General features: G+C 40.2%; 2 protein-coding genes across 3 annotated transcripts in view; one reads left to right on the top strand and one right to left on the bottom strand.

The window, feature by feature from the left end:
• The window catches only part of LOC105917586 (La ribonucleoprotein 4B), a 55,597-nt gene extending 52,872 nt beyond the window's left edge, over positions 1-2,725 (bottom strand). Inside the window, exon 1 of one of the 2 annotated variants that reach the window (XM_036131251.1) lies at positions 2,073-2,725. The gene's annotated coding sequence lies outside the window, so the exon portion shown is untranslated. The remainder of the gene's footprint in view (positions 1-2,072) is intronic. The other variant, XM_036131252.1, reaches the window with a different exon arrangement.
• Positions 2,726-9,771: 7,046 nt separating this feature from the next.
• Positions 9,772-23,408, top strand: gtpbp4 (GTP binding protein 4). Its single transcript, XM_012852440.2, has 17 exons — positions 9,772-9,892; positions 10,689-10,859; positions 10,953-11,056; positions 13,672-13,808; positions 13,933-14,033; positions 14,114-14,206; positions 14,288-14,479; positions 17,313-17,378; positions 17,463-17,552; positions 17,636-17,746; positions 17,822-17,899; positions 19,671-19,722; positions 19,813-19,913; positions 20,174-20,371; positions 20,620-20,685; positions 22,653-22,796; positions 22,960-23,408. Exons 1-17 carry the CDS (start codon positions 9,845-9,847, stop codon positions 23,110-23,112), a joined length of 1,905 nt encoding a protein of 634 aa, XP_012707894.1. The 5' UTR covers positions 9,772-9,844; the 3' UTR covers positions 23,113-23,408.
• Positions 23,409-24,003: the final 595 nt, after the last annotated feature.

Below are 24,003 nucleotides of genomic sequence, written 5' to 3'. Positions count from 1 at the left end.
CAAAAACAGCAGCCATGTTTGTTTGAATTTAATGTTTCTAAAAGCCATAAAGGTGCTTAAGTTGCTCTTAAAACTTTGGATGGATATGTATTCAGTAAGTAAGATAAAATAAACAAAAAAATAAATAAATATACATACTGATTTGTAAAATGTTAGAATCCGATGTGGCATATCAGATAAATATCATTTAAAAAGATCAATGTAATCACCACCGCACTTAAAAAGAAATATTACTTTTTTTCACTAAATGAAGGGGGGAAATAAGTCTAAAAAACAAAAAACAAAACATTTTTGATAATATTATTGTGTCATTTGTTAAAGATCTGACATATCAACATTGCTTTGAGTATTTTTAAATGGCAGCTGCACTCCTAAGCCCTTTGAACTGGTTGTTTTAGTTTACATCTATTCTGTGACATTTGCCTCATAAACAAGTTTATTTGAGGTTTTAGGACTGGGTGAAAATAACTTAATCACAAAACTTGAAATTCCTAAATAAAACAGTGCAAAGCATCAACCTTTAGGTGAGAAACGGGGCTGTAAACATTGAGGCTTAAGTTGCTCTTCTTAAAACTTTTAATGGATATGTATTCAGTAAGTAACATAAAATAAACAAACAAATAAATAAATAAACATACATACTGATTTGTAAAATGTTAGAGTCCGATGTGATAAATATCATTTAAAAAGAGAAACATAACCACCACCGCACTTAAAAAGAAATATTACTTTTTTCCACTAAATTAAGGGGGGAAATAAGTCTAAAAAACAAAACAACAAATATTTTTTGATAATTTTATTGTGTGATTTGTTAAAGATCTGACATATAAAACAAATTTCACGCTTTTCAACATTGCTTTGAGTATTTGTTATTTTTAAATGACAGCTGCACTCCTAAGCCCTTTGAACTGGCTGTTTTAGTTTACATCTATTCTCTGACATAAACACAAGTTTAGTTGAGGTTTTAGGAGTGGGTGAAAATAACTTAATCACAAAACTTTGAATTCCTATATAAAACAGTGCAAAGCATCAACCTTTAGGTGAGAAACGGGGCTGTAAACATTAAGGCTTTCCAAAAACAGCAGCCATGTTTGTTTGAATTTAATGTGTCTAAAAGCCATAAAGGTGCTTAAGTTGCTCTTCTTAAAACTTTTAATGGATATGTATTCAGCAAGTAACATAAAATAAACAAATAAATATACATACTGATTTGTAAAATGTTAGAATCCGATGTGGCAAATCAGATAAATATCATTTAAAAAGATCAATGTAATCACCACCGCACTTAAAAAGAAATATTACTTTTTTTTCACTAAATGAGGGGGGGGGGGAATAAGTCTAAAAAACAAAAAAATTTTGATAATATTATTGTGTCATTTGGTAAAGATCTGACATATCAGCATTGCTTTGAGTATTTGTTATTTTTAAATGACAGCTGCACTCCTAAGCCCTTTGAACTGGCTGTTTTAGTTTATATCTATTGTGACATTTGCCTAATAAACACAAGTTTAGTTGAGGTTTCAGGACTGGGTGAAAATAACTTGATCACAAAACTTAATTCTTAAATAAAACAGTACAAAGCATCAACCTTTAGGTGAGAAAAGGGACTAAACATTAAGGCTTTCCAAAAACAGCAGCCATGTTTGTTTGGATCAACTTTCCGAGTCAACACAGCAACTTGAAGCACAGACGCAATGCAGACTCACTGAGCCGAGGAGGACCGCAGCTCCCGGGCTAAAGGCCACGGCCAGCACCGGCCTGGGGGACAACCGGGACTACCGGGACTCGGTCCGGCCTTGAACGCGACCGTTAAGCGTTTTAAACAGAAACGTATTCCAGTTGTTGAAAAACAAACAAACAAACAACAACAACAACACTGGTGTAAAGTTAGCCTAGCTAAGAAAGTAGCCGCCGCGGCTAGCTGCAAACGGGGAAAGATGGCGTGATTCGGCGGGTTCCCCGGCCCCCTCGGCTGTCACAGACACCGCAAACAGTCGGCCACAGTCCCGGGAAACATGTCCGTCCGCCCACGGTCCCTCTCGGCGAGACGACAAACGCAGTTCCTCACTCACCTGTCAACTCTTCACTGCGCGGCGGTACAGACACTGGCGGAGGCGGCTCTTGGTTGTTGCGGGACTCGGGCCTTCACTCTTTGGCTTCCTTCCGGGCTTTTTACGCCGACTTGTCAGCGAGTAGCCGATATGGAGCGCCTTAGCTACCGACAGCAGCTCTAGACCTCGCCAAAAGGAGCATTCAGGTGTAGCTGCTAGCTGCCGAGAGCCGAATGTGGCGCAAAACGACGCCCCCCGAAGCTGGAACCCAAAAAAAAGAAGGGGGGGCTGCAAGCTAACAGTTAGCTAGGTGGCTAACTATCAACTTTGTGCACTCGGGCTCAATAAATCTGTGGCGCCTCAAATCTCAAGCGGAGACGGGTTTCTCTAGGCCAGCGGCGGGCTCTGTGCAAAGGGGCAGCCGAAAAGCGACCAGAGGAAGCCCTGAAGCCAAGGAGTGAACGTCGTATGAAGCTCCAGGTCGACCAAACAAGCCGTTGGTGCTAAAAGATGAGGCAGAGGGGATTTTGGAATGGAGAAGTCGGCGTTTCCTTTCCCTTTCGTGTGCAGCACCAAGATCGTCTAATGCCGCGCGGAGGAATCACTCCGTCCGGTTTGGAGTCAACGTAGAACATTTTCGCCTGAACTGTTTCCTCTGCTAGGGCTGCACGATATATATATATATATATATATATATATATATATATATATATATATATATATATATATATATATATATATATATATATATATATTAAAAAAGGCATATTGATTAAAGTAGAAATAATTTGGATTGATATCAACACATTGAAAATATATATTTTAAGTGCAGCTCTGGCCACTTTATGCTGTTGCTTAAAAACTAGTTTTTAGATACAGAAAATAAAACGCTTTTTTCCAACTCAACCCTTTACTCAACCAACTTTTTTTATTTATTTTTTACCAAAACTGCAAGTTTTTTAAAAAGAAAAAAAGAATGGGTGCTCTGTGAACTCTTTGAAGGGGGCGGGGCTTGGTTCCTGGGTTTGCATTTCTGATTGGTTGGGAGGATGTAGTATTAAACTACATGGCTAGTGTTATGGAAATATATAATCAGTTTTTGTATTAATTGCGTATTTTTCTTAAATCAGTAAGAATTACCTAAGTTCTAATTACTACTGGAAACTTTGTGGCCTGGAGTCTACGTCGGATGGAGTCTGCCGGGTCACTCACAGCTATAAATTCACCCAGCTTGTCTTTTGGGACACTAGGCAACACTGCAAAAAGGGAACTAAAAGTAAGTAAAATTTTCTTGAAATGAGTGTATTTTTCCTTGATTTGAGCTGCTAACAAAGACTATTTGCCAATGGAATAAGAGTTTTGCACTTAAAATATTAACATTTCCTCTCCATCATCTTATCTTGATTCAAGTGCAGGATATCTAATTATCTTATTTTAGGGGTAAAAATACTACTTCCACTGGCAAACAGTGTTATTTAGCTACTCAAATCAAGAAAAATCTACAAATTTTAAGACAATCTTACTTACTCTTAGTTCCCTTTTTGCAGTGAAAGTGGGAGTCACATGATGTTTTATGGGGGGTACCTCTCAAGAAGGTTTATGATAAAAGTTTTTTTTTATTGTTCTTAATGTTTTTCTTGGTAGAATCCTAGAAACACCTGATCAATGGAATAAAAGTTAATGCCTGCGTTGAACTGGGATGCGGATCTGTTTTGCTTGTGAGAAGATAAGCACTATAGAGACTGAGGGTGTATGGAGCCACTCACTCGTGGAGGGGCCGGCCTACATGTGTTTGGGCGGTTTAGGGAGACATCGCTTGCAGCCTCCATGGGAGGGTGGACTCCGTGCTTTACTAAAATGGGATTTTAGGACAAAGTTGTAGGTGTGTGTCTCCCCTTGGAATTCCAGTTGTAGTAAATATATGTATATTCCGGGTGTTTTGTCTCTGATAATTGATTTCTTCCTTTGCTGCCAAATCTACGAACCGGGTGAGGCGGGCCTTAGTGAGTGAGACAGGAACGAGAGGCCACCTGGTCACTAGAACACATTAGGACGGAAAACTGTTATTCTATTGAACTTTTTATTTACCCTTTTTTACTATCATCAATATACGTCTATCGGTCGATTTGTATCGTCATTGAATTATCGTCCATTATTAAGATATCACTCATTCGGCATTGAAAGAATGCATGTGTGAAAATTTCACAGTGATGACAAAAATTTAGGAAAAAATATGAAAATCTTTTTAAAAGTATGTGCTGTGTTAAGAGGAACATAGATATGTTCAAACCACTTTTTAAAAAAGTGGTTTTAATTTTTTATTTTTTAGGACTTCGACACGGAAGGCCAGTTTTCTCCAATCTGCCTCTGAAGTTTGAATTTGAGGAATTTTGTGTGTGTGTGTGTGTGTGTGTGTGTGTGTGTGTGTGTGTGTGTGTGTGTGTGTGTGTGTGTGTGTGTGTAAATGACTGATTGTAGGGTGAATCACTTTAGTGCAGGGGTGTCAGACTCATTTCTATATGGGGCCACTTTGCCGTCATGAAGTCATTAAAAGGGCCGGTTGCACGTTTACAGACAATACTTTTCATTTCATAATTTCATTCCAGTTCACATAGAAGTATAAAAAATGCAAAGTAACATAAAAGTAGTACCCTTAGGCCCAGTTTATCTGCTAAACAAGTTGATATTGGGGTGAGTTACACTTTAAATTCATCATTCTGCATCACTTTTTCTCCTTTTAGACATTTCTGGGTTGTTTTAATGTGTTGTGGGGAAAACTGACATCTAGTGGCAAGATGCTGTTACTACACAGTTACAAAATAAACATTCACTATAGGAGGCACAGTTTTAGCCACTTTATATACTTTAAAAGAATATATGCCTCTATGACACGATATGCCTTTTTTTTTGGCTCTTGAGGGCTGGATAGTTTACCACGACGGGCCAGATTCGGCCCGCGGGCCTTGAGTTTGACACCTGTGCTTTAGAGTCGTTGGACTATGCACCAAACAAGTACAAGCCATTTACCATTTAGTCAGATCTGGGCCTACAGCCTTCTGAAAATGAGCTACAAAGTGTGCGCTCTCTTCTCTCTGGTCATTTTCGTTAATTCTCATGAGGTGGGCTGTTCTCATACATCATGTCACACAAAGCATTGTAGGATTCTTTACAGCTTCTTAGCGCCTTTAAAGGACATCGCCAGTGAGAGGAAGCATACCGGCTCCTTTTACTACCTCCTTCCTTACTGTCTGCACCATTTGGACAGCACATATCATATCACTTCCGCTTTGGCTAAAGAGTCCTTACTCTATAAGGGTATTAGGATGGACCCATTGAACATTTTCAGCAGAGCCAATGTCTATGTGAGGACCATGTCAGGTCTCAAGAAAGTGGTTCTCAGGACCCAGAAGTGATCCATAGACGGCAGTGTGGTTGAGGATGGCGAGGGCAGACAGTGTAGGGGGAGTCCTCCTAACCCCCATCTACATTAACCAAAGGTTTGATTCATTTATTCATTCATTCATTCATTCATTCATTCATTTGACCACATTTCCTTACTCTACATTGTAAATACAATCTTAGAAATAAAAACTGTTGTCAAAGCCGGTACAAAACGTCTCCCCGGATGATACAAACTCAGGTTTGGTCGGTACTGAATCTTACATTTCATATTTAAAAAGATCTCTAATGCGAAGCTGACGAAATTTCTAAGAAATGAAAAGGCGAAGAAGTGAAGTGATCAGCATCCATCTCTTCATTGCTCTTTGTTGGACTGGTGACCTGTCCAGGGTGTCCCCTGTCTTCGGTCCATTTACCACAGGTGATTGGTCCTGGCCACTCCACAGCCCTGCAAGGACTGTGCACATAAAGAAACAAAGTTAAAAAAATCAATGGGTGGAAAACAGGAGGTCCACATAATTAACTTCAGTGACAGCAAGGCCCAATCTTCAGCATTTATGCCTCACAATAGGAATGTACTTGATTCAGAGTCAAATTCCTCATACTAAAGCTGATTCTGATTCAAAGCCCACCTGGGAAACGGACTTGGAAAATGTAAATAGCTCTTATAAACAGTTCTTAATCTTGTATTCCTGTTGGCCTCTGTGGGGGTGGTCCATGGTTTACCCCTCGGTCTTTATGAACACATGAATTAGGTTCTGCCAGCACAAGTTCTCTCTTAGTTATTTCGGTTTGACCAAAGGAAATATTCTCTCATGTTTCACGCAAGTCAGCTGGAAAACTACTAAAAGTCTACTACTAAGTTTTCTGGAAATACCATCCATCCATTCAATGTCTGCACCTAATTATTTGTGCAGGGTAAGGTGGCCGGTGCGCCTCTGGAAATACCTTTAAATTAAATTAAAGATGAATTTATTTTGGCATTGTCTTGCTATTTTTGTCAATAAATTCATGAAGATACTTCACAACAAAGAACTACAAACTGACACAGCATTGCTTATGTACATACTATAAATGAAATAGAGGTAGGAAGGATCAAAGTGAGTATGCGTAGCCAGAAAATGGTGACCCAACTCAGCGAAGGGGCAAATTGACCAGAAGCCGTCATCTGTACTCGTTCACCAAAATGTACAAGTTCAGAGATGGAAAAAAATATTATAGAATTAATATTATGGACAATTAGAATGCCTCCTTGGAAAATCAGTGGTTCTGCCAGATATTGCATATCAGAATCAGCTTTAGACATATTCCAGGTGTAAACATACGAGGAATTTGTAGAAAAATGTAGCGATTGTTGCACAAATACACAGTTTATTTGTGCCTCTCCTGGGCTGTGGTTCATTAAAACAGTGGTATACATAGTACTGAACATCTATATGTTAGAATGCATAAAATAGGAAACAGTTTGTAGTTCATGAGGCCACCGACCGTTAGCAATTCCTGCTGGTGTTCTGATGTAGACAGACAGGATATGCTCAATAGCAGCTTAAACTTCCTGTGAAAATCAGATGCATTATTTGTCCGGCAATTAGAAAGGCCACCGGTTCAGGTTTTCTGACTTTGACTCTTTCTCTCACTTCTCAGTTGGGTGTGACGTCACTGACAGCGCCAGTTTCCTACAGAGGGAGCAGAGAAAGGCAAGAAGTAAACAGACGCTGCTGTCCTGGCCTCAGAGTGGGACCTCTCTGCTTTTTCTCCCTCTTTGGTTGCAGCAGCGAGCTCGGAGCTGTCACAGGGCTCCGCTCGACCCTCAGTCCTCGTTCTAACAGCGGGCCATCCTGATTGGTTCACACCGGCAGTGGGCACGCGCGAGCCCCGCTCGCATCGAGGAAGGTGGGTGTGGCTGTGAACCATCGGGGCTCTCTGATTGGCTGGTTCCTGGTCAGCGCGGGTCGCAAGAAATTTGTGTTTTTTTTTTTCTCAGCCGTGTTTTAGTGTCCAACTTGGGGTCCACGGGCCATTTAACGCCGCTGGACTGATTTTGGTTGGACCCTGATGGAAATTTCAGAATTACACAAATTATGCCCCCCCCCCCCCCTCCAGCACAGAGAGTTGATGTAGATGAAGACTTAGAAAAATAATAATAATTAGAATAATTTGTGCAAAATTATTCCTGAGGTAATAAAATTGACTTACAATGTAAAATGTTACATAGGGCTGGACTATATAGAAAAAAAGCATATTAATAAAATAGAATTCATATTGATCTATATTGATAATTATCAAAAAATTCAAAACATATATTTGAAGTGCAACCCTGGCCGTTTTGGGCTGTTGCTTAGCGACCTACTTTTAGATATAGAACACGCAAACACTGAATTCAAACCAACTCCTTATTCAGTCAACTATTTACCAAACTTACTGAAAAAAAAAAATGTAAAAAAGAACGTGCTCTCTGAACTCTTTTAAAGGGGGCGGAGCTTGGTTCCTGGCTCTGCCTTCTTATTGGTTGGGAGGATGTAACGACTAATATTAACCTAAATGACTAGAATGCAAAAGGAGGGAAAACTTTTATTCTATTGAACTTTTATTGACCCTTTTTTTCTATCATCGATATATACATCTATCGATCAATATATATTGTTATTGAATTATCGACCCGCCCTGATGTTATGTATAAAACAAAGTATTTACTTTTTGCCTTCTCTTTAGTTTGACACTTGACAGGGCAACAACTATCCAGTCACTTTTACTCTTATTGCCTAGAACAGACTGAATTTACTTCTATTTTTTCAGCTCAGGACAAAATAATTTGGAAATTCAATATCTTTAAATGGGGAAATGCGCAGAGAGTTTTAGATCTAAAATCAGACTATTTTATTTGTTTAATGAAAACATATAATGTGTAAAACAAATAGTGAATGCTTAGTTTTAGAAGTTAATGTATATTTTCTGGCCCACAGGATTTTGGCTATGTGACAAAAAGTTTGCTTTCACCCCCAGTTGTACATATCTAGTCTGTAATAAAAGTCATGTTTAAAATTCTAAATAAATAAATGTAAACGTGGCAAGTAAAAAAAAAAAACAAGTTAAATGTTGGGATTTACTTTTAAATCAGACTTTAAAACTGCCTGGGGCTTGTGTTGTTACTTCCTGTTGTCAGACATATTTTTTTGAAGTGGGTTTTCAAAATTAATTTACTGGTCTGGCAACAATCAGACCTGGGTGTGGCAAATTAACCTGAACCAAAAAATGTGCTTGATCACAACTCAATTATGACTGAATTACTCCTTCACGCAGAGCCAGGTTTGTTTGGAGAGCTTTTTTTTCCTTTAATTAATTCAAACATTTTCCCCCCAGGCTACCTTTGCTTGATATCAGAAAAGGTGTTTCATGATCTGAAACATCTCAGTGTGAAAGAATTAATATACAGTTTAAATATTTGTTTTGCTGTTATTGTTAAAATCAGATTTAGTCCATTGTTAAAATCCGATTTAGTCCAATAAAGTCTTGTTGGATCAACTAAAAGGCAATTTTGAACAGTCAAAGGCGATTGTTTATTTTCTTAACTAAGGAAACCAATAGACTGCAAAAGCTGTTCAGTTAGCCAGAGCAAGCACAGAGCAACAGTGCAGAAGAACATTTCTTCATAACAGGAAGAAATTGGTAACAAAACTTTAATTTACATTTACATTGGAAGGGATTCTGCTTTTAAAGACTCTAAATCTTATTTCTAAAATAACTAAATGCTTAAGTTAGCAGGAATCCACAGAACACAAGGTGCCCCACGTTGTCTCAGCTTAGTCCTTTATTATTATTATTATTATTATTATTATTATTATTATTATTATTATTATTATTATTATTATTATTATTATTATTATTATTATTATTATTATTATACTAATAATAACAATAATAATAATTATTATTATTATAATTATTTTATTTTTTTAACATCCTGATGATAGGGTCGAGTATATGTGCATTGTTCGATGAAAGCACTGCTTTTAATTATGAAAATATTGTTTATTGAGTCCTTGAAACGTTTCCTTGTTAAAAAAAATCCTGAAGGCCAAACTACACAATATAAAAGGGAAAGCCTTTGACTCAACAGAAACTTCTCTGAGTAGAGATGCAGCTTAAAAAAATAAAAGATGAAATAAAGCTATGCAGGTCGAAGCATTTTTAGCGTACACATTTTGCCCCCATAAGGATTTATTGGTTTTTAAACTGATAAGATATTTTAGAATTCCCGGTGCTGTGCGTGTCTCCTGCCGCTAGAGGGCGATGTGGAGAGAAAGAAAACTTCTCCACGACTCTCTGTTTTGACGTCTTTTCCGGTTCCGTTCTCTTCTCCGTGCCGTCCGTGGACCTAAACGTGTCCCGACAAAATGGCACTTTATAACTTTAAAAAGATTATGGTGGTTCCCACCGCCAAGGTGAGTTTTATTCTTACTCGGTTTCTTCTGTTTAAGACCATTTCCGCTCGAGTCGCCGCGGGAAATTATCGAAAGAGGGGAAAGAAAACACGGGAGGAAAACACGTGTTTTACTGCGGCAGCTCACCGAGCTTTTAAAATACAACCCAGAGGCTAAAATCTACAGTTTACAGGAGATTTATTATTATCTAGGGGGGGAAACCGTGACTTTCAAGGGTAGATTGTGGAAATTTGTGGAATCAGCAACTATATTAACATTTTGTTGGCGATCAGAGAGAAAACCTGTGATTACTGGACCTTTAATGAGGAAATAAGATAAATCAACATATGTATGGTTATAAACAAGTGAGGAAAAAGCAGCAAACTAATCTAAACCGATTTAGTTTAGAATAATGTAAATAAAAGTGTCCTGAATGCTTAGTAATTAAATGTTTAGAGCAAAACATTTAAACCACATGGAGTAAAGTTTTATTTTTAGTCTGTCTTTTACTAAAACAGTTAGAATGAGTGTTTATTTCTCTCAACCTGTGAGGAGTTCGTTTAAGGAACGACTAAGACTGCAGTGGGGCGTTTTAAACCAGCTTTAGACTCTAGATTTTGGGACTTTTGTTGTTATTCTTTGTTATCTAGGCGGTTTTCTGGCTGATTTTGAGTAGAAAACTCAGCGTCAGTGCCCTGTTGGATCGTGTGAGCTGTGATGGGTTTTCAGAAATGTTCCCTGGTTCTGAAAACCGAACAACCGGTGTTCGGTCTGAGGTCTCAGACCCACGAGTCACGTCTCCTCTCCATGCCCGCAGGAATTCATCGACATCACTTTGTCCAAGACCCAAAGGAAGACGCCCACGGTGATTCACAAGCATTACCAGATCCACCGCATCCGACACTTCTACATGCGGAAGGTGAAGTTCACGCAGCAGAACTACCACGACCGGCTCACGCAGATCCTCACCGACTTCCCCAAACTCGACGTAAGGCTCTAAATTTGGCTGCTCCTTTGTGCAGTGTCGTGATTCTGGCCTGATTTCTGATGGTCTCTTGTTTTTTTTTTTTTGTGTCTCCAGGACATCCACCCGTTTTATGCTGATCTGATGAATGTGCTGTATGACAAAGACCACTACAAGCTGGCCTTGGGTCAGATCAACATCGCCAGGAACCTGATCGATAAGTAGGTTTAATCAGATCATACCACGGGCTTCAAAGGTCTCTCTTTGTTTCTTTGCTTTCCTTCTGTGATCCAGAGATTCCCTCGGATCTTTTAAACTTGTCCTGAAGGTCCTCCAGCACATTAATCGGGTTTTTTCTGAGTTCTGTGTAACATTCAGCTTTTTGCAGCGACTGATCCCACTTTTATTGGACATACATTGAGTCGTTTTAACCTCATACGGTCTTTGCTTGCTTTTGATGACGATGACCCGCTGAAATTTGAATTCGGCTTTGCGACGTAAAATCAAGCCTTTTTAAGATTTTGCCGCCAGGAGCTAAAATCACAGTTGATGGTATCAGCTTGCAGGTTGGCTTTAGTACATAAGTTGGTTTCTTTCAATCTCTTTACAGCAGGGGTGTCCAGAGTGTGGCCCGGGGACCATTTGTGGCCCCTGGACTGATTCTGTGCGGCCCCCGATGGCAATTCAAAAAAGGTTTATCCCACCAGCACAAATGTTGATGCAGATAATGGCTTTTTTAGCTTTATTTAGAGCAAATTTATTAAAGTAAAGTTAAAATCTTACAATGTAAAACGGTACAACACAAAGTAATTGTCTTTTAATAACCTTGCTTTTTTACATTGTCTGTAATTTCATGGTAAACAATGACTTTTACTCAAATGCAGACTTTGATGCACCAAAATCTGCCTTAAAATCACTTAAATTACAGCAAGTGTCTTCAAAGAAAGACTGACTGAAATTCACTTTTATTGCTGAAAATATCCTCTATTTCCGATCAATTTTTTTTATCCAATCAAGCACAAAATAATGGCAAACTGGAAGCCCATATTTCCATAAGGCAACTATATAAAACACTTTAGCCTTTATCTGCAATCATTATTACATCCCGTTCCTAAAGAAAAGCCATCTAGTTTGTTTAATGATAAGATTGTAAGGGTTAGTAATTTTATTTTTTCAATATATATTTTTTGGCCCCTTGAATCTTCACCCAGGTTTATTGTTTTTAGCTTGATTCTAATCACACTTTGTTCAGCAACAACAAACTCCATCTAAGTTATCTTGATTTAATCTTGCTCATTGGATACACAATAAGCTATTTTAACGAAAGGTAATTTATGGTAATGAACCTACAATAAAAAGAACAAAAATATCGTAAAGAAAATTTTTATCGTACTTGTATTGATATAGATTTAAAATGATAAAAAGCATTAAAAACATGTTTATATTGGGGCTGGACGATACAAAAAAAGGACATCTAAAAAATTTAAATCATATTGATCGATATCGATAATTATTAAAATAAATCTCAAACGTCTATTTTAAGTGCAGACCTGGACAATTTGTGCCGTACATAAACACTGAATTCAAACTCAACCCTTTATTCAACCAACATTTTACCAAAACTGTAAGTCTTAAAAAAAATACTCGTGCTCTCTGAACTCTTTGAAGGGGGCGGGGCTTGGTGATGGAGCGTTCCTAGGTGTGCGTTGTGATTGGCTGGGAGGATGTAATGACTGTAGTATTAACCTACATGGCTAGAATGCAACAGGAAGGAAAAATGTTCTATTTAACTTTTTATTGACCTTATTATTCCCCCTATTGATCCACATGTCTATCAATTGATATATATGGTTAATAAATTAACGTCCAGCTAGGGCTGGGCGATATGGATTAAAAATTAAATCTCCGATTTTATCATACCAAATCCGATTAATCGATTTTTTTCCTCCTTTTTGTTTCATAAAAAGAAATTATTTTAAAACCTTGCTTTTTATGTCAACATTTCCGTGCCATTATAAACAATGAAAATATAACAAAACATTTGCTGCTAGTGGTATTACACATTGAGCTAAAAACAGGCTTCACTGCATTTGTGAACATCAAACTAAGTTAAAAAAAAGTAAATAAGTAAATGAAGTACCTCGTATTATGGTAAAAAAAGTTTCCACTTAACAATATTTTGACAATAATTTTGCCTAAACATATATTCAGCATCACATGCTGTTCTCTTCATGGAAACCCAATGAGTGTATTGGCAAAATAAAATCCAGATTTTCCAAAAATGAAATCTTAAAGAATTGTAAATTTGAATTAATCGATTCAATCGATTTATCGCCCAGCCCTACGTCCAGGCCTAGTTCATCTTACATAAAGTTAAGAAGTTATAAGTTAATAATAAGTTAAGTAACGATGAAGTAGCTCTTGACTTGTAAAAAGTTTGTGATCCCTGCTCTACACTGCAAAAAGGGCACTAAAAATAAGTACAATTTTCTTAAAATATGTATATTTTTCCTTAATTTGAGCAGCTAAATAAGACTATTTGCCAATGGAATGAGAATTTCTACCCCTAAAATAAGATAATTAGACATCCTGCACTTGGAATAAGATGATGCAGATGAACTGTTCTCATTTTAAGTGTAAAAATCTTATTCCATTGGCAAATAGTATGATTTACCAGCTCAAATCAATGAAAATTACACTAATTTCAAGAGGATTTTACCTATTTTTAGTTCCCTTTTTGCAGTGTACGGGTTCCTTTAAGTGTAGCAGAGGGTCTGGGTGTAATCTGAGTCCCAGAGACTTTATTCTGAAGGCGTTTCCTCTCTGAATCGTCCAGTGTTGCCAAGGATTACGTGCGTCTGATGAAGTACGGAGACTCCATGTATCGCTGCAAGCAGCTGAAGAGGGCCGCTCTGGGTCGGATGTGCACCATCCTGAAGAGGCAGAAATCCAGCCTGGAATATCTGGAACAAGGTGGAAATAATCCGCCTGCACCTCAGATTATTCTTTTTTATTATTTTTAGCTTGTCCTGTTGGTTTTTTTCCCCGTTTTTTTGGTGACGTTTGTTAAACTTCTTCCTGCTCCGGGCCCACACAGTGCGCCAGCATCTGTCCCGTCTGCCGAGCATCGACCCGAACACCAGGACCCTGCTGCTGTGCGGCTACCCCAACGTGGGGAAGTCCAGCTTCATCAACAAGGTGAGATCCGCCCCGCCCGGCTCCGACGTTCCTGTTTAAGGCGAGAACCCCGTGAACCGACCTTCTCCCCCCCCCTGCAGGTGACCAGGGCGGACGTCGACGTGCAGCCGTACGCCTTCACCACCAAGTCTCTGTTCGTGGGTCACATGGACTATCGGTACCTCCGCTGGCAGGTAAGACCCGGCGTTCGGTGATCCTGAGGCTGAAAAAGCTGCCGGAGCGGCGCAGAAGAGCTCAGCTGGGTCTGTGTGCAGGTGGTGGACACGCCGGGCATCCTGGACCACCCGCTGGAGGAGAGGAACACCATCGAGATGCAGGCCATCACGGCGCTGGCCCACCTGCGGGCGGCGGTGCTCTACGTCATGGACCCGTCGGAGCAGTGCGGCCACACGCTGCAGGAGCAGCTGGAGCTGTTCAACAACATCCGCCCGCTGTTCGCCAACAAGGTCAGACCGCTGGCTGCGGTTAAATGGCTCCGCTGTCTGTGTCTGTGTCTGTCCTCCGTCTCTGCCGCAGACTGAACGATCAGCTCCTGCTCCGGTTTTTAGAAAAATCATTAAGCAACATGTAGAGTGGAAGTTTGGACTCTTGTCCTGCTGAGGTGCACGTCGGCTCCGTTTCTCTGAAAATGCAGAACTAACCCGACCTCAAACACGAGGTTACACCATGCTGGAAGAACCCCATATTTATTAGACTATAAGTTGCATTTATTTAGACATTTATGTCACACAATCCAAGACTAAAATAGAGATTTAATCTGGTAAGGCCACTTATTCAGTCACAGCTTCTTCCACGGTCGGCCCGGGAGACATAAGAAGTCAGCAACTCCAACCGGCGAATTTTTCAGCAACGCTGACAATAGTCAAAATTACGCTGAGATTAGTAAATCAGTGACGATGACGATGTGCGTAGCGGTGTGGGTCTGAGGAGGCATCTCCATGGATACCTGACGGCACCACGGCTGACGTTAGGTATCAGGGTGAAGTTCTTAGAGCTTTCTCTGCTGCTGTGGGTCCTGGGTTTCATCCTGGTGACTGAAACCCAGCAGCAAAACTTTGCAGGTGGATCCTGGAGGACGAAGGGATTGGCACCTTTGACCTGCCTCCACACTGCACGGCCCTAGACTAGGGCTAAACAATTAATCGCATTTTCAATATAATCGTGATTTAAAAAAAACGCAATTTCCAAATCGCAGAGTCTGCAATTTTTGTCTATGTAACAATTAGGGAATTAGACACGTCCTTTAGGTGTCAGTAAAATGTTTAAAGTGGGTTTGCCTCCACATGGAAGGAAAGACAGTTGCAGCAGTGAGATAATCTAATTTTATTACTTGTTTTACAGTTTTTATAATCATATATAGCATTAAGTACAGGTCAATCAGTTTAATACATAGACTTGTTTGTTGGTTGCACTTTATGTTCAATAAGGATTGATGTCCAAATCAATTAAAAGCTGTTCTCTTGAATAATATTCTGATTTATAAAACCATTAAAAGTTCTTGTTTTAAATAGTCCTTGTTTACAAACGTCTTTATTTAGAGGCCATTTTTGTTGCTTGTGCTTAACGCAGAGAAAAGTCAAAACTGCAATTTTGGTTGAAATATATTTTAGGCAGAACGAAATCATTTCTGCTCTGAGTTTAGATGCTGCGGGTCTTTTAGCACCTAATCTGCACAGCGAGGAAACAAGTTGATTTATTGTTTGTATATGTTTAAAAAGACATGATAAATTAAACTGGAAAAAAAATCGCATTAAATCGAAATATTAGGAAAAAAAATTGCAATTAGATTATTTTCCAAAATTGTTCAGCCTTAGCCTGGACCCAACAGGACGTCATGTTTGGGTCCGTTTGACGGCACCAGGTTGGAGCTCAGAGATCTGGGAGGAGATGCTCGTTGGATCATTAATTGTTTCTGTTTCTGTTCAGAAGCTGAATCCCGTCACCGGCTCTTTAGTTCTGTGTGGTTTTGTTTTGTTGAATAATAAATAATTTGTTGATCGCTGCTGATTTGGGTGGACTAAAACAACGACCTAAACCCAATCCACGTGTGATTATTAGAGGAAGGCAGTGTTGTAGTACTCGAGTCCGAGTCATTAGCTAAATTTAGAGACTCGTGACTTGAACTTGGACTCGGACTCCTACATTCAGATCATTCTGACTCGGAAATTGAGAAAAAAAACTCGACTTCTTTTTATATCATTAGGCTATAGTTTTAATATGTCATTAGAATATTATTTGGTGTATGATTCAATTCAATTCAATTTTATTTATATAGCGCCAATTCATGAAACATGTCATCTCAAGGCACTTTACAAAGTCAAGTTCAATCATATTATACAGATTGGGTCAGATTATACAGATTGGTCAAAAATGTCCTATATAAGGAAACCAGTTGATTGCATCAAAGTCCCGACAAGCAGCATTCACTCCTGAGGAACCGTAGAGCCACAGGAAGAGTCATCTGCATTGTACATGGCTTTGCTGCAATCCCTCATACTGAGCAAGCATGAAGCGACAGTGGGAAGAAAAACCACCCATTAGCGGGAAGGAAAAACCTCCGGCAGAACCGGGCTCAGTATGAACGGTCATCTGCCTCGACCGACTGGGGTTACAGAAGACAGAGCAGAGACACAACAAGAGAGACAAAAAAGCACAGAAGCACACATTGATCTAGTAATCTGTTTTACATTAGATGGTAGTAGCGGGTGAGCCGTCTTCTCTGGATGATGTCACAGTTAACAGAACGCCAGACCAGGTGTACCTACTATGAAGAAAAAGAGAGAGAGCAAAAGTTAAAAGCTGAAATGACGACAGTCATTTCAATGTAATACAATGCAAAACTGAAGAACAGTAGAAATCAGTAGAGTGAGAAAATTAGACCCTGATGTCCTCCAGCAGCCTAGGCCTATCACAGCACAACTATAGAGATAGCTCAGGGTATGAGCCACTCTAACTATAAGCTATATTCTAATATCTAAATTATTAGTGCAATGTGGTGGAGTGTGGATTTTTTTTTTAGTTTAAAACCATGTAGGCTATGCTTACTTTAGTGCGGAACTTGGACTCGACTTGATCAATAGCGACTCGACTCTGATTTTTTTTAATGACTCGGACTCGAGGCATAATGACTTGACTACAACACTGGAGGATGGTGACCGGTCCAGACCTGCAGCGAGAGCTAAAGTTCACAGAACGGCGCCCGGAGCCGTCTGGACCCGAGCGATGTTCTGTTGGATGAACCGAAACTGAAATCTGAATCCTGTTGTGCTTTTCCTGCAGCCTTTAATTGTCGTGGCGAACAAATGCGACGTGAAGAAGATCAGCGAGCTGTCGGAGGAGAACCAGGTGAGTTCCCGCCGTTTTCAAACTCATCGGCGAAGCGAAGCTGCTGGGTCCTCCTGACGGTTTTCTCTCTGCTCCTGCCGTCAGAAAATGTTCGCAGACCTCTCTGCAGAGGGCGTCCCCGTCATCGAGACGAGCACGCTGACGGAGGAGGGCGTCATCCGGGTGAAAACCGAGGTGAGAGCCGGCGACGGGCGGGGCTCGCTCTGACCCTCTGGGGTGGGGGTACGCGCGGTTTGTGACGGCGCTCTGCTTCTCAGGCCTGCGACCAGCTCCTGGCTCACCGCGTCAGCACCAAGATAAAAGGCAAGAAGGTCCACGACGTGCTCAACAGGCTGCACCTGGCCATGCCCGCCAAGAGGGACGAGAAGGTATGCCAGAACCGAGCCGTGGTTATCAGCCTGACCCGAGGAGGCTGCAGGCTAAAGCTGCTTTCTGATTTCCAGGACCGACCGCCCTTCATCCCAGAGGGAGCGCTGAACAGAAAGAAAGCCATGCAGGTGGACACGCCCAAACGCAAGCTGGTACGTAGGAGGAGCGGCTCGTTCTCTGTCATCAGTCAGCGTGACAGTCTGAGTGTCTGCGGGGCTTTGGAGGCATTAAAGGAGGGATTATCCACATTGAAATAATCCAAAAACATGGATTCAGTTCAGGAGACTACTTTACAAATGTTGTTTAAATGTAAAAACACGGAACGAAACAGGGAAGAAGTGAGTTGCACAAAAAGACAGAAGACTGATTTCTGTGAAGCTCAGGAGGATCTATGTAACCTGACCCTAGCCAGATGAATGTCGCTCCACTTAGCTCCACTTACATCCATCTGGAACTGATCCATAGGAATGGCGTTTCAGAAGGCTGGGCCTTATCAAAAATCCTTGCATATGATTGGATAAGCTAACCTGACTCTGCCAGATGGATTTGCTCCGCATATCCATCTGGAAACCTTCCGTTGAAGTAATTTTGGGAAGGGGCGAAAATACTGGTTAGCTGATTGGCCTATGTTGGTGATAGACGGGCCAAATAAACCAATCAGATCAACGAAGCATTTGACGCACTAACACAACCACAAGCTCTTGCCAAAACCAGTCGAGAGAAGAGCAAAAACATCTTTTCCTCTGAGAAAAGCCTCCAGAGCAGTGTTTTGCTCTTCTTTCAGTGAAGAAATACTCTTTAATTCCGATAAAACTTGCTCGATAGCCGCGCTAACGCTAGTTTCATCGGCTGAAGCCACCATGTTCTTTAGACTGAACTGACGCGCTTCCCGTTGCGTCACACCTCAACCCGCCTCAAAGCCAACGCTGATTGGACGTTCGTTTGGTGAACGGCTCCAAATTTTCTTTAACGGAGAGTATCCAGACTGATCTGCGAGTGAAACCTTGAAACCTCGCGAGATCAGGATGGTCTCACGAGGCTAGGGATAAGCCACTTGTCTGTCGTCTTTATCGACGTGCTATTTCAACCACTCACACCGAAGCTAACCCGTGACGCTGATGAGAGCGACGCAGGAAAAAACAAAACAGAACAGCCAACAAAAGCCTTCAGAGGCGTTCTCTGATGTTCTTTTAATGAAACAATATTAGGTAGATTGGACAACATGGAAGAAATAGCAGCATCAATGCTAACGCTTGCTTCCTCAATGCTAGCCGCCATTGCTATCAAAACAGTCTCACGTCACGGTCGCTTCTCCACTACGTCACATCTATGAAACTCCAGCCCTGCGTCCTGATTGGCTAGACCATAAAATTGGTTGGAGAAATCACTCTCTATGTGAGATGTCCCAGATGTATGTGAGTGAAGCTAGGCGGAGCGATATCAATCTGGCTAGAGTCAGGTTAGGAGCTATGATCTCAGTCTGCTTGGTTTTGGTAGAACGCCGTCACCAATCAGAGAGAGACAGTGGACTAGGCTTAAAAGACACACAGCCGAATATCTTCTGCATGAAAGTGATAAAAAGTCGATAAAAGACTGAATGAAGAGAATAAAAAGCAACTCAAAATGGACCTAGAACCGTGGAAGCCCACGAGTTAGATAGGAGGTGCTATGGGTGTATGAGGGTTGATGGAGGACTCATTCCTGGCTGATCCAGGTCCGACTTCCGGTCTCTGCCATGTTTTTTTTCTGTCAATTCACTTTCTGATCAAGGCAACCAAAAAAAAAAAAAAAGAGAGAAGTGAACTTGTTTGCTATAACCGAAGAAGATTATAGATAAATAATAAGGAAACCCGAGCTGGTGCAGAACCGTGAGGAACAGATTTGATTCCAGGATATTAAACCTTTTCATGTTTCCTCTTCCAGGAGAGAGATCTGGAGCTGGAGCTCGGTGACGATTACATCCTGGACCTCCAGAGTAAGAAACCTTCCCCCCCCACACACGCATCTGTAGGTGGTAGCTGCTTTTTTTATTTCTTTACACTGTTTTATTTGTATTATTTTACAGAATACTGGGATCTGATGAACGAGGACGAGAAGCACGATAAGATCCCTGAAGTGTGGGAGGGCCACAATGTTGCAGATTACATCGACCCCGACATTATGAGGGTGAGTTTAAATCTGGAAAATATTAGAGAAAAAATAAAACCTAAAAAATAAAAAGAAAGCTCTTTATCATCTGTCAAAATCTTGTTTCTGGTCATCTTTTTCATTTAATCTCTGGGTTTTTGCCTGGAATACAAAGTTTTGGCTTCATTTTGACCTGAAATGCTTCAGCAGCAACAGGAGAAGTTTTCTTTTAGTTTGGTTCTGATTGATAACTCACACAACCGTCCGAGGATTATGGAGATTTCCGCTTTTCACCACAGAAACTGGAGGAGCTGGAGAAGGAGGAGGAGCTGAAGGAGCGAGCCGGGGAGTACGAATCGGACGAGGAGAGCGAGGACGAAGAGATGCAGGAGATCCGCACCCTGGCCAAGCAGATCCGGGAGAAGAAGCAGCTCCTGGTGCTGGAGTCCAAGGAGAAGGACGTACACGGACCCCGCATGCCCAGAACGGCCACCAAGGTGAGAGCATGATGTCTGCAAACGTTTAGATTAAAGCTAATTGAAGGGGAGGTGTTGGCCTGGTGGGTAGAGCCGTCTGAGAAGGATGCAAGTACCCGGTTTGATCCCCACTGCCTGCACTCTGGGTCCCTGAGCAAGACCCTTAACCCGTGATTGCTCCCCAGGGGGTTAGGGTTAAGATGCAAAAGTGAATTTCTCCAATGTGAGATGAACATGTTCAATTATTTATTTATTGTTTTCCTGCAAAGGTTGAAAAGAAGAAGCTGGAGAAGGAGATGAGTAACCTCGGCCTGGACATGAACGACAAGAACGATGTAAGTTACTTTTATTTTTTTTTTATAGTGTCCTGTCTGGCAGTGTGGCGATAAGAATTATTGTCTTAATGCCAAAAAAAGAGCCCAACAGATTTTTATTTTTAGATTTCTGACATATTACAGCTTTCATCTGACCTTAAAGTCTCTAGCTTCATTTAAAACTAGGAAAATAAAGGGGGAAAACGACAGGAAAAAACAATAACTTAGTAGGTAAAACTGGTTTATTTTTATTTTTATTTTATTTTTTAACAGTGTCCTGTCTGGCAATGTGGCAATAAGAATTATTGTCTTAATGCCAAAAAAAAGAGCCCAATGGATTTTAGCTTCCGCCATATTGCTCCGTTTGATTTATACATGCAAGAAGCTTTATTATGATTTATGCAGGAAATATTTTATCTTATATAGACTCTATAACAAGAAGGTAAAGGGGAAAAAAGGGAGAAACAGTAAAAGAGGACAGAAAAGGGAGAGAACGATACATCCTCAGTCTGCTTCTTCACCTGCAAAGATAAAAAGAACAGCAAAACCAGCTGATAAAGTATTAAGATACAAACAACCAAAGCCTCGATACATCACTGAAGAATATACATTTTTAATTAATACAACATGTATAAAGTGACAGGAGAAGATAATAATATAGGTTTCTGTATGGAAGTGAGTCTGTAAGCACCTGAATCCTAAAAGCATTCATTATAACAGGATACACCTGAATTATTTGGTGTTTTTTTTTTTTTTTTTTTTTTTTAGGCTTTTATATGTTTACAATGGAATTAAAAACTGAAACAATAAATGGACATCAGCAAAAACCTGGAATAGGATATTGCTCAATATGTATTCAATGTTGAACTCCACAAGGATTTATAGCTGTTATGAGGCTATAGAGTAAAACATCGGCTCATTTATGTGGTTTAAAGCTAAATACAGACCTTTATAATACTAAAGTAAAACATCTAATTGCTGCAGAGTTTTCTGTTAATGGTGGATATGTGGAAACGTAGAACTGTTGATTTAGACTTTTTTAATGGATCAGCGTGTTGCTGAGCTTATAATTGTCACTTCATGACTAACAAGGTTCCCTGTGCTATAATAAATGTGGCAAAGCACAGAGGTCCACATAACTTGGCTAACTCCTCAAAATGGGAAAGACAGGAAAGAATTCTGCTCATGTTAGTGAAATGTTTGTTGATCTTCAGAAGTAAGGAAATGGCTACAGGAGGAAAGCTGCAACGCTAAAAATGGCTGAAACTACACGGCCTCCAGAAACCTGTACACAAACGGCAACAATTAACAGATTAATGACCTGTGATGCTGTGATTATGGTGTCAGCAGCTGAAATATTAATGAATTCTCTGTTAGAAAACCAAAAGCAGAAAATAACTGAGAAGTCGAGTCAGTTTAAAGTAGCAAATATCACTTTAAAACACCGCAAAATCTTTAATTTTGTCAATACCTACAGCACAGATTTATTATTATTATATTAAAAAAACAACACATAGCCCCAACACTATTAAATCATTTAGGATTATTTTGTGCACTGAATAAATAATTTCACATTAAGGCTATTGTTTTTTTATTTTTTGTAGTGTGTGATTATGCAGCTGTGCTGAAAGATGAACTTATTTAAGAGCTTTTTACACATTATGAGTAGCGTCAAGGTTTATAGTGTCAGTGATTTAAAAAAAAGCTTTATCTAGATATTTATCCTCTGAATAAATTAACTGAAGTTAAAAGTTAGGTTTTCTTTTGGTGTGAGATTATGCTGGGGAATTAATCTTAAGGCTTTTTATTCATCTTTTACCAGGATTGCTATTTAACTGTAGAGGCCGCTGTGTTGTGAGACCCTAATGCTGTTTTTTCCTATTAAACTTATGGAAAATTGGATTTTTTTGTTTTTGCATTTCAAGCAGAAGTTTATTTGTGCCGATGACGAACACGTTTGAGCGTTTTTTGGTCCTTTGTGTTTTCAGAGCCACTACGCCCTGCAGGCCCGACGCTCCCGCAGCGCCACCAGGAAACGCCAGCGCGAAGCTTCGGCTCCTCCCACCTCCAGAACCCGCAGCCAGAGCGCGTCCCGTCCTCCGCGAGACCAGTCCGGCTTACGCGATGGAAAGGTGTGTGACGGCGTAGCATCTAATCATGTTTGGCGTTCCAGCAGAGGGGGGAAAAAACAATCTTCTGTTTGAAAGCCAAAAATCAACGATGCACTAAAAAGTTCAGGAAAATCGATTTTGAAGTTGGAAACTTATTGTCGTTTTCGCGTTGGGTGTTTCTCAGATGGTGAAGAAGGCGAAGAGGATGATGAAGAACTCCCAGAGAGACATGAACCGGCAGGCCAGGAAGGGAGAGTCCGACAGACACGTGTTCGACCTCAAACCCAAACACCTGCTGTCCGGCAAGAGGAAGTCGGGCACCAAAGATCGCAGATAAACACGGACTGAAACCAACAACCCGACTATATTATCAGTTATTTGCCTTTGCTCCCGAGACAGAAGCAGAGACCCAAGAACAGCTATGAAACGCTTGATTATCAGAGTTACATGATGATGTCAGAAATCAAATCTTTCTCCAAAATTTCATGCCGAACAGCTCGTTTATTTGTGTGTGGATCGGAGAGTACTCGGCGTTCTCTGGATCAAACCACAGCGATGTTTTCTGTAGAGTCTTCTGTTGTGGAATACTCCTTGACAAGGAAGCCGAATAAAGAAACGCCTGGACTCAAGTGACTTCTGCTTCATCTAACATCTTCAAAGCTGTTTGGCATGATCTGTAAAGGAGATCCATTTTAATAGCGGGTTATGAGGCAACAAAACATGAAAAACATGTCCAGGGAGTGGGAATAGTTTTTATAGGTACTGTAGCTCAAAAGAGATCACCAAATTAACCTGGCTGAAACTGCCTCACTGCTACCACACACCTCATTAATCTTCTTACACATCATCAGCAGCTCTTTTCTCACATCTTTACCAGGCATGTCCCTCTATAAATAATGCTGCTCTGCACATTGTGACAGCTCTACAAAACGCAAAAATCTGAATCTTAATTTGAAATTTAATCCAATAATCAAGTACAAACCTTTTGATTGATAGGTCACTATTTAAAAAAAAAAACTTTTCCTGTCTAGTTTTATTTGCATTATACATTTTTACTTTGGTGAAATTAAGTTGCGCTGGATCTCTGTTCTGCCAACTGAAAGGGAAAAAATGGTTCCCGATATTTAATGGCAGAATGAAAGTTGTGATTATGAGATAGAGTTGCAGTTATTGCTTTGTAACGTAAAATTTGGCTTTATTACATAACTATGATTATGGAAAAAAACTG

This window comes from Fundulus heteroclitus, unplaced genomic scaffold (assembly GCF_011125445.2).
Source record: "Fundulus heteroclitus isolate FHET01 unplaced genomic scaffold, MU-UCD_Fhet_4.1 scaffold_42, whole genome shotgun sequence".
Classification (NCBI taxonomy): domain Eukaryota; kingdom Metazoa; phylum Chordata; class Actinopteri; order Cyprinodontiformes; family Fundulidae; genus Fundulus; species Fundulus heteroclitus.
Note: the sequence above shows the minus strand (reverse complement) of the source record. Positions and strands in the feature narration are given on the sequence as shown.

Excerpts from the sequence above, each read along its gene's own strand:
- gtpbp4 (XM_012852440.2), top strand. The coding sequence starts at position 9,845 with ATGGCACTTTATAACTTTAAAAAGATTATGGTGGTTCCCACCGCCAAG. Across the intron at positions 13,809-13,932 it reads CCTGGAATATCTGGAACAAG|TGCGCCAGCATCTGTCCCGT; the intron begins GTGGAAATAATC and ends GGGCCCACACAG. Across the intron at positions 22,797-22,959 it reads CCGGCTTACGCGATGGAAAG|ATGGTGAAGAAGGCGAAGAG; the intron begins GTGTGTGACGGC and ends GGTGTTTCTCAG.